Source organism: Rana temporaria, chromosome 13 (genome assembly GCF_905171775.1).
Source record: "Rana temporaria chromosome 13, aRanTem1.1, whole genome shotgun sequence".
Taxonomy (NCBI): Eukaryota; Metazoa; Chordata; class Amphibia; order Anura; family Ranidae; genus Rana; species Rana temporaria.
In genome coordinates, this window is record NC_053501.1 from 78,985,092 (window position 1) to 78,996,438 (window position 11,347).

The 11,347-nt window shown below is 40.8% G+C and overlaps 1 protein-coding gene across 4 annotated transcripts in view; it reads left to right on the forward strand.

Annotated features, from left to right (window-relative positions):
* The window catches only part of KATNBL1 (katanin regulatory subunit B1 like 1), a 43,987-nt gene extending 38,882 nt beyond the window's left edge, over positions 1-5,105 (forward strand). For all 4 annotated transcript variants that reach the window (XM_040333358.1, XM_040333359.1, XM_040333361.1 and 1 more), the window contains exons 8-10: positions 1,548-1,637; positions 3,171-3,264; positions 4,551-5,105. In XM_040333358.1, the coding sequence (XP_040189292.1) occupies positions 1,548-1,637; positions 3,171-3,264; positions 4,551-4,583 (217 nt within the window). In that variant the 3' untranslated portion in view covers positions 4,584-5,105. The remainder of the gene's footprint in view (positions 1-1,547; positions 1,638-3,170; positions 3,265-4,550) is intronic.
* The last annotated feature ends 6,242 nt before the right edge of the window (positions 5,106-11,347 follow it).

Sequence of the window (11,347 nt, forward strand, 5' to 3'; positions counted from 1 at the left end):
ATATGTGTGTGTATATATATATATATATATATATATATATATATATATGTATATATATATATATGTATGTATATATATATATATGTATGTATATATATATATATATATATATATATATGTGTATATATATATATACATACATACATACATACATACATACATACATACATACATACATACATACATACATACATACATACATACGTCTAGGCCCAGGTGACTTCAATCAACTAAGCCCCGCCCATTAATCCAGACTTGCTCCACCTATTGGGACGGAATTCCCATGGCAGTCTATTATGATCAAATGGGAGCACTGCTCGCAGGTGCCAAGTGATTCAGCTTGTTTGTGAGTAGGACTATTGCTTTTATTCTACTTTTTAATAAAACTCTTAAATTTGGTAATGCACTAGGTCAGTGCACCCTCCTTCTTTTTTTTTTTTTTTAAGCTAAACGAACACCCATTGTTCTGAGAAGGGCTGCAAAACTATAGACTGCCTTGAACTAAAGACTAGCCTTTACCACCCGTATCTAGCGTAACACCGGAGTGCAGGAGAGCTTTTTTTTGCTCTTTGCAATGATACATGCCCCTCAGACTGTAGACAGTTCTTTGACTGACTAGTTGCCACTGAATTGGATGCTTGATTGCTTTTACAGGCGGAGGCAAGGGAGCCCGACACTTGATCAGGTTTACAATAGTGGTGACTAAATCCCTGCCTGGGGGTCCCAGGTGTTCGCTGCTGTGTGGGTGCTTTTTCTTTTTTGCCAAGGGTTTTCACCAAGGTGCTCGCCCCGATTCTGGCCCTGCTGAAGCAGCGAGGAATCGCTAGTGTAGGATACCTGGACGACCTTCTGAGAGCTTCTTCAAGCTCAGAGTTGGAGGTGGATGTGTCTATCGCCTGCCAGACCCTCTGGGAATTCAGTTGTCTGCTGAATGTTCGGAAGTCGGTGTTGGTACCGTCAATGCCTGGAATACCTGGGTTGGTCCTGGATTCCTCGGAGGCAAGAGTTTTTTTCTTCCCATGGAGAAACTAGACACTGCAGGCTGCGGTGCAGCGGTTGACAACCCAAAAGTGGTCGCTTCGCTTTTGCGTGAGTGCTGGGTCCCATGGTGGCCTCCTTGGAGGCGGTTCCGTATGCTCAATTTCACACGAGTGTTGCAGAGAGAAATTGTCACATTGGGACAAGCGCCCTTCGTCTCTGGATTGGCAAATCTGGGTGAGTCGCTGGTCAGGTCCTCCCTAGTGTGGTGGCTGACGTCTCCGGTTCTTCGGGCCGGGAAGTCGTTCCTCCCGTGTCATTGGACGGTGGTCACGACGGACACCAGTCTCACCGGCTGCCACCTTGATGCAGTTTAGACATGCAAGCTATTCACCATATACGTTATACTTTAATATATTAAGGATCGATCATTTGAGTTATATGCTCATTTAAATTACCATCATCAGAATGTTCTTTACCGCTATATTTTGTAATGGAATTAACCAGTGTAAATGTCATGATTAATATCAAACAAATGTCCAGGTTGATGACCTATATTGTCTTTTCAGATATGTAATAGTTGGTCTTAACTGGCTTCAAGCAATTGTAAAGAAGTGGTGGACACAATTCTCTACAAGCCCTGAAAATTCATTAGATGAGTAAGTGTGTGAATGGTATTATTAAAATATTCTTAGTTTTGGCCACAAAGGAAAGCTAAGGAAATTTCATTTTCTGTACATTTTTTCTTGTGAACATTTCACATTTTTACATGAAAGTATGTTCATACTTTCAGCTTTTATAGCAATTTTTTTTTTTTTTTAATCCTTTTTACAAATCGTTCACAAGTGTAGTCACTTTGAACCAGGCAGCATGGATAGTTTTTTATTCGAAACAGGCAGACAACATTACCAGTATAAACTGTTTTGAAGAGGGCAAGAACAGAAGACCACGCCACCATAATCCCAATCTGCAGGACAGTTGTAGGGTCCACAGATGTAAGGGCGTAGGAAAAGGATTTTTAATGGTTATGTCTAGAACATGGAATGTATGTGACGTGGAAGATTTGAAAATCTGTTTCTTTTGTGACCAGTGAATCTTTCTACTATAAAGTAAAACTATGTGCAGTGCTCAAAACATGGTAATACATATGTATACAAACTAATAATGAAAATTAAAGGCCATGTGCCATCATAAAAAAGTTTTAAAACCTAAACATAGCAGTCTTTATATAAATCGTGAAAACAAATTGTGTAACTAGAAGTGGGATTCCATGTCACATCAATGTTGAGGTGAGGACACAGACAATAAAACCACCACTAATTAGCGAGGAGTCTTGCCGGCGTGAGAGGACTCAAATGGGCATATGCTCAGTGAGTCAACAAGGCTTATGGTGCAACCACCAAAATATATGGGACCTTCACTACTGGGTTCCAGATCAAGTTGTAAGGCACTCCAATAGGTCAGATGTCACCAAGAAGCGGTCTTCAGAAGCAGCCAACTTGTCAGTCCAAATCCTCAAGTGTTCAAAATAGCCTGACCAAGAAAGAAAATACTCCACATGGTATAAATCCATATAAACCATAAAATGTATTAAAAGAAAATTGGAAATGCTCACATTTCAAAAGTGGATCAAGCGCTTAAAATTTAAGTTTGTGGGTAACAGTGACATCAACAGAGCTTCCTTAGCGCGTTTCGTCTTAAGAGACATCATCTGGGGTATGAGCCTGCTGTAGTCATAAAATATGGCATTTTTATATATCTTATGTGAGGCCCAATAGTAAAATTTACCAACCTGTCATCATTGATGCTTCCTGCATGGGTACACTGCACTTCCTGATTTGAACAAAAGCTGATTTTTATTGCAGTAACTGTAAAGGGAGTTCATGCTGATGCAGGTCGCAAGTATTTATAATGCGTTATCTTATGAAAAATGTGTGTGGTAAAAGTCTACTGCATCAATGACCTTTCACTTTCCTAAGTGAATGGCTTTGACTCTTCTAGTAAATTAATCTCAGAGATTGAATCGCTATGTAGCACCAGTCTCAAACTGCACTCTTACTCTTCTGGTGGCTTATACTTTTTAGTTGTCCTTTCAGAATATAGTGGGGATATGTTACACTTGGAGAGAGGGAGAATATATACTTTTATGTACTTTTAGCTTGAATAGTTTATAATTACCTTCTTTCTTCTAGAAATGTTTTAATGCTAAAACGCCAACTAAGTGCAATTTGGCTTCAGGAAAGTTACCTTGCATCAGTTCCAGGTTATACCGGCAACATAGCAAAGGTAAATTGGATGTTTGAGTGTTTTAGTATTTATAAACTGCTGTAAATGGTATACATGTAATATTGGTGAGCATGGTAAATTTCTTTACAATGTAAGCACTCTTTTGGTTATTTCTTTGCCAGAGCTGGACAGAAGACCCCAGCGTGTTGAAAGCTTATCCAAAAATTTATATTGAGACCTAAGTCGGGGGGAGGGGGAGGCAACAGTAACAGCAGATTCCAATTTGTGCTCGGTGTAGCGCCTGGTGAAAGGTAGATCTGGCACTCGTGTCCCTGGGGAGGCATCTTTCTAGACATTTACTTTATAAACTTGCAATTGAAGGAACACTGCGCTCTGGAATGCAGGACTCTTATTAAAAAGAAAAAAATCACAGCAGGCAGTAATGCATTTTTGATGCAATTTTAAAGTTTGTGCTTCCTACCCTTTGATTTCATATAGTAGACTTTCTGCATTCTGGTGTGCAGCATTCCTTCAATTGTAAATTTATAAGATAGAGTATATCGGCAGAAACAAGCAATTGACAGCACCTGGAAACTACAGACCAGTATGTGACTTGAGCCCAGTGAGAGATGGATTTGTCTATTTTTGGTTTGGCAAAAACACAATTTTGCATTTACACAAATGAAGACCCCCCCCCCCCCCAAAAAAAAATGATACTGACCTAGGTGGAGGCAGCATCGATTTAATGCTGCATCTGTCCCCTGTCACCTCTGCACTGAGAACTTCAACACCACTGATTGCTCAATTCTTCCCTCAGAGCCCTGCAACTGTCAGTCTCCGGCTCTGTTGTGTGCCTTCAGTGCTCACTTGAGCGCTGGGCTGTGGAGGGGGTGGGAACGGCTGGCTTAGTCTCCCTTCCGGCCAGCTAAGAGACTGAGCCAGCTGCTTGTTCAGGCATCTAGGTGTACCCATGCTGTAAAGTCTGGATCAATTCAGTGCCTGGACTGGAGTGACATCAGCTGACGAGCTCTTTGTACAATGCGATCCGGGGCAGGCAAACAAATGTTTGTAACCTGTGTTTTTGGTGTTAACTTGCGTTGACATCCGCTGCAGATTACACCGGCACTACATTTTAAATGTACGGTGGGAAATTTACAGAATGCGGGTAGACCCCAGCAGCTTCATGCATAGGTGTTAACCTAGTAGCCTTAGGCCTACTTGAAATGGACTAAAACCCACCTGTAAAGCAGGTTGAAAAATCTTGTTTTTGATGAGGCATTGTCAACCAAGATCTCTTATACTACTAATGTGAAAGTAACAGTTTTTTTTTGTTTGTTTTCTCCCAGGATTTGGATGGCTACTTATCACGGCTACATTGATTTGAGGTTACACCTATCATTCAGCATTTTCGTTTGTGCTGCCAGACCAGCGATGTCATGTGGGCTCTTCCACAGCTGTGAAAGATTGCGCCAGAAGAAAATGGTAGTGAAAGACCTGATTCGTGAAAAAGCGCCGTCTCAAAACTGCCTGTTAGCTATACAGCCACAATCATGGTGGTGACTCCCTGCTTCATATTGAAGTAGTATTATTGTGAGGTAGCAGTTTCCAAGTTCAGAGGTAATGTTTACCAAGTATTTCTGCAAGGCAGACTGCAAGAGTACCCTCTACTCTTCCTCTTGGGACAATGGAAACCTTGCTCTGGCTTTCTAATATCACTGGAATACGGTTTTGTAAGTAACAAAACCTATGGACAAATGCACTTCCGTGTGACTGCACGACCCTGCAAAAAACTGTGCCTAAAGTTGTGGAACATTTTAACATGCGACATTGGACATTGCAACGTATTCCCAATTGCATTATATTGTTTGAATAATCATATTAAAGACATGTTTGCGATATAATCAGTGTTTTTGTTTTTTTTTTGCATGATTCTGGAGTGTATTTTCTCTAAAGCTGTTTTCACTAATATGACTCCATAAAAGGATAACTGACCGAACAATCATCCTGTTTCTATACACCGATCAGCCATAGTATTATCACCAATGACCGGTTAAATGAATAACCTTATTTCTTTATCGTACATCACGGGACAAAGAGCAGCCATAGTAATTACTATGTGGGTTATACGCCACCTATAAGTGAATGCACACTGGCAACCCCAGCCAGGAAGTTCCCCTCTATATAACCCCTCCTATACAGGAAGTACCGCTCAACTTTTTTTTTTTTTTGCCAGTGTCTGAAGGTGTTAACAGGTCACGGTTGAAGTGCTATGCTAAAGGAAGCCCCGTTGCGGAAATCCTTAAGCAGAATCAAGGGGCCATGCAGTCGGATCAATCCTAGATGCCAAAAAGCAATGGCCTAAATGGATGGTACCTGAGCCTCGTGGAAGGAAAACAGCGAGGTCACTTAGCTGTAATGCCCCTCTGTTGAGGGCTGGACCCTGGGATCCGTCACCTTGGTTGAATGCCTAAACCAAAGGTTGTTCTGGCAGGGTTAAAATGAATAAATTGATCACACTCCCTCTGAAGTGTCAGCAAGTTAAAACAGCGCTAACAAATATATGTGCATATTTGACTAAATAAAACAAAATTACAACCCATATGTGATAGTATCAAACCATACATAAACAGTGAAAATTAAACACTGAACTGTGGTTGTAATAATAATACACCCGTGATAACTGAAGAAACGTGAATTAAGAGCACTAAAGTACAACAAAAAGTCTCTAAAAATAATTCAAAAAGTGAGCAGCAAAAGTTTATGTGTAAGGATCCTGCGATCTTCAATGATTTCAAGAACTTTCACCACACCCGACAGTGATATTGTGACTCCTTCCCCATCAAAATGGACACTCACCAGACAACCTTATCAGATCTAGATGTTCCAGTCAGTGAAGATGTATTAGCGATATGACCTCCATATAGTTCCACATAGATATCAGGGAGAGACAAAGAAGTGCAAATAGTGTGATACCGTAAAAGGTTTAATAGCACACCAAATAAAAAAACTTCAAAAAGTACACTCACAAACAAAATCTTGTAAAACAGCAATATGTCACATCAAAAACTCCTAACGACCAACTGGTGAGAAGCAGCCACGGCGGACCCCCGATCGACAAAGAAAAATCCTCCTACTCACGGTGCCGTAGACAGCTGTCAGATGGAGCCGCACATTCAATTAAATTCAAACTTTAAAAGCACTCTGCATACAGACACGTAACGTTCACTTATAGAGATAGACTGTGTGGCAATACCCCGACATGTTTCGTTATAAAAACTTATTCATGGGATTAGCCACACAGTCTCAGATGGTCTCCTTATATTTGATTGACTAAAATCAATCAACCTATTGTCGCTGGACACCGTGCAACCACCCCCATTACTGTGGGCGGAAGTAGCATGTGTAACCAGCTCAGTGTGGGCAGAGAGCATCGCCTGTCATCACTGGTTGATGTAACCATCAATCACCCAGTGCGTCATGGCAACAGACAAGGCGTACGTCCGCAACTCCTGATAAGCAGGAGCTAGTGTCAATCATGCCTCCCATTGTGCATGTGTGTTCCTAGCTGTACTGCGTGCACCGCCACACCCATTGCTGTGGGCGGGAGTAGTGCGTCTGCACAGCTAACTCTGAAAGAGTGCCAGCGCTTGCTCCCATTGGCTGACATAATTACCCATCAGCCAGAGCGTCGGGCTCATCTGATGGGTCGTACAAGTGCACGTCCTGATAGGTTAGTTGCAACAGGTGGCTAGATTGAGTACAACAAGGGTAAATCAGCTGCTAGATGGGCTGTCATGGACGGAAAACACTAGTTGAATGTAAACCTAATACGCCGACATCCGGGTGTCCCCGTGGCCGCGATTCACACATACAGAGCAACATTGACATTGCAGATATATCTAGCAGCCTGATAATGGTTCCTACTTACTTCTTAAAAAATGCTTACACAATACATAGTGCTACTATGCTGAAGTGTAACATGAATACAGATATATAATTAAAAATGTATAAGATGAATGGTGAAAATATCTTAAAAATCAGTAACAACCTGAATTGGGTCATGTAAATGTCCAGAGTAGTTACAAAAATTGTATATATATATAGATATAAATAATTAAAATATATTAAGTGAGTGAATTATAAGTAGTGAGTCAATATCCTTGCTACAAATATTAATTGACATCATCACTAGTGGAGGGGAATTAGTTCCTGACAAAATGCCAGGGGAGCAATACAGTAAATGTGCTAGAGAAGGTAGTGGTAATATTAACCCAATAGAGGATAAACACAAAGATAACAGCTGACTAAGAATTATTGATAAAGCAATTCAAGTCTACCTCTATGTTTAACCCCCGTGGAAAAAGGCATTTTAATAAAAATATCCAGTGGGTTTCACGCTGTGAAAGATCGCGGACTCTATGTGACCCCCTCCAAGATGGGTAGACAACGTCTATACCACAAAATTGTGCAAGAGTGGGGTCCTGGTTGTGTACCTTTTTAAAGTGCATCGAGACACTATGTTCCTCAAAGCGTTTTTTGATGTTGGCTAGATGTTCTGATATGCGGATTCTTAGAAGTCTTTTCGTCCTCCCAACGTATAATAACCCGCATGGGCATCATATCGGATACACCACGTATGACGAGTTACATGTGCTAAATTCTTTAATGTCAAAAATTGTGCCGTCAGTGCTAGTTACTTTATTGATCCCTTTGTTGTGTACTTTCACCGTACGACAGCAAATGCACTTTCTGCATGGAAAGAATCCTTTCAGATCAATTTTCAATTGGCGATCGGGTGGGTCCAATATTTTGCAGACCACTCTATCACCAAAATTTGGTGCCCGTCTATAAATAAAACGAGGTTGCTCAGGAATTGCTCCACCCAGATGTCTGTCTCTGCTGAGGATATGCCAATGTTTTTTGTATATGGTCTCTATTTCCTTGTATTGGATATGGAAGCCTGTCAAGAAGCTCCACTGATGTTCGTTTGTGGTTCGTTCTTCTGTTTTCTTCTTGAAACAATCTTCTCTAGGCTTCTCTGCGATCTCTTGAATCATTGAATCTAAGTTGATCTCATCATATCCCTTTTGGGTAAACCTCCTCTTCAGTGTGTTCGCCTGCTCAAGAAAATCAAAGTCTTCAGTGCAGTTGCGACGCACCCGAAGGAATTGCTCTTTAGGGATATTTTTTATCCAAGCGGGGTGGTGGCCACTTCTGATCGATAGATAGCTATTACGATCAGTACTTTTGAAAAACACCTTTGTTTTCAACCTATCATCACGTCTCTATCGTTGCATCCAAGAAGTTCACCGAACAAGCACTGATCACATATTCCAGTCTAATGTTGTTCATATTGTTGTTCAGATCCTCCAGGAATGTTTTTTGAGGTCTATTTCTGATCCTTGCCAGATCAAAAGGATATCATCAATAAACCTCCGGTAGAAGATAAGTTGGGATTTTTGATTCCTAAAGATGCGTTTGTCCTCCCACTCCGCCATAAACAAGTTGGCGAGGCTAGGGGCATATTTAGCTCCCATAGCGACGCCTACTTGTTGGGGAAAAAAAGAAACCATCAAACCAAAAATAGTGTGTCATACAAAAATCAAGAGCTTGACCCAAAAATCTTTTTTGTATGTGCGGGATCTCCTCTCTCCTACTCGATGCCCAATTGAGTGCCAAAGCCGCGTCCTCATGTTGTATTATAGTATAAAGTGAGGCGACATCCGCCGTTACAAGGAAGGTTTCAAAATTTGGATTGATTTTTATATCCTCCAAGGATACAAGTAGATCGGCTGTGTCCTTAAGGTATGCTCTAGTTTCACGCACACTTGGTTGGAGGAATTTATCCAAATATTCACCCAACCTTGCAGTGACAGACCCGATGCCGTTCACTATTGGGCGGGCCGGTGGCAATGTTGCATGTTTGTATCTTCGGTAAAGTGTAGATCACTGGAACTCTACATACGGAAGGAGCCAAATATGCATTTTCTTTAGCATTCAGGGCATTGATCTGGAAACCCCATTCTATTAGGGAATCAAGTTGAGCTTTGAATGCTTATGTAGGATCAGAGTTCAACCTCTTATAGGTGGTATGGTCTTCCAACAATGAGGACAACTGATCATGATAGTAATCTCTGTCCATCACTACTACTCCGCTCCCCTTATCTGCAGGGCGGATGATAATGTTCTTTTTGTCTTCCAACAACTTCACACCTTCTCTGATGTATTCAGGGTTGATGTCTTTTTTTTTTCTGTGGTAGATCTTCTATATCTTTTAACACAAGTTGCTTAAACACTTCAATGTAGTGATTGTTGGAATTTTGTGGGTTGAAAAGCGATTTATTCTTCAATCCACTGTCTATGTTCTTATTGGCAATATTACTCCTCATTGTTGACTCAGCTGGGTGGCTCAGAAAATATTTTTTCAAATTTAGTGTTCTGATAAATTTATGGGTATCTATATATATATATTGAATTTGTTCATGGCCTTCCTAGGGGCACACTTTAAACCCGTGTTCAGCACGTTGAGTTCTTTCGCACTCAATGACACCTGGCTTAGATTGTAAATACCAGCTCCTATGCTTTCCTCATTCTTTTTTTTCGGGTTGCTTGCGTCTTCCAGCCCTGCACCCCCTTCTTGTCTTTGCAGGTATTCCCCAGACCTGTTCACCAGGTAAGGTGGACCATTCTTCTCCCCCCCTGTTCATCGGATGTGGGTTCCTCTTCGGGGTCCCACCCCTCCCCCCCCCCTCCCTATCTGACCTAAAAAAGACTGGGGTTGGTGATGGTATTGATCAGGTGGGGGGTATTGATACTGCTGGGGATAGTAATTGGATTGATCATTTCCACCATAGTGTTGTTGTGGGCGAGGGGTCTGGTAGTAAGCAGTGTACTGTCCATTCTCCCTGTATTGCCGTGGTACACCGGGTGACCCATAGTATGATTCAGGTTGCCCACCCTTAGTTCCTTGCGCTGAGTTATTGCGCGGATGGTTTCCTACTGAGTGGTCAACTTTTTTCAAAGTTCCCTTGGGTTTTCCTGAATCTTTCTTTGGAGCAGCAACACATTTTTTGCTGCTGCTGTTCTGTTGTGTCATTTGCTGTATCTCCTTCAGAGCCAGAATTGTTCTGCCATGCATAGATTTTTTTATTTTTAAAATCCTCAGAGTCCCGGTTATACTTTTTAACTTTCCTTTTCTGAGTATCCCTGTCTACCTTCTCTAGTTTCTTTTTCATATTGTTATTGAACTCTTTAATTATTTCAGACTCATTGATTGGTTCTAGCTTCATTTGTATAGTTTTAATTTTTTCATTAATTAAACTTAATTTAATTTGTTTCCTTTTCAGAACCAAAACCTGTAACTCCTTCCCCACCTTATTAAAAAAAAATTCGCCATTCATCCATATATTTAATATCAGTAAGACCGTCTTGGGGGGTCACTTCCCACCTCAGACTTCTAAAAATTAAACCCTCTTTGTTGTAGTGTTCAAATGTAAAAACATCCCACCAGGCTTTTACCTGTTTCTCTAACAGATTCTCTAATGCCTTCAAGATGCTTGGATAATCTTCCTCACAATCTGTCATTTCATGACTGGAGGAAAAAATGGAATCGGCACTAATTTGTCTATTGGACAAAAAGTTGATAGCTTCCATAGCTGCACACGGTTAAAAATAAAGATAATAGGAGAAATGGGTGGTCTAAAGTTAGCGCCCTAATAGCCGCCCACCGTTGCGCTTATGGAGGAATGAATGATGCCTAGCCGCTGTTTAAAATAAATCCGTGATAAAATGAATAAATTGATCACACTCCCTCTGAAGTGTCAGCAAGTTAAAACAGCGCTAACAAATATATGTGCATATTTGACTAAATAAAACAAAATTACAACCCATATGTGATAGTATCAAACTATACATAAACAGTGAAAATTAAACACTGAACTGTGATTGTAATAATAATACACCCGTGATAACTGAAGAAACTTGAATTAAGAGCACTAAAGTGCAACAAAAAGTCTCTAAAAATAATTCAAAAAGTGAGCAACAAAAGTTCATGTGTAAGGATCTTTGATGGGGATGCCCTTGCTGGAGCAGCTGATATATGCTGACTGGGATCACTCGGATATTTTCTTCTTCCTAGAAGATT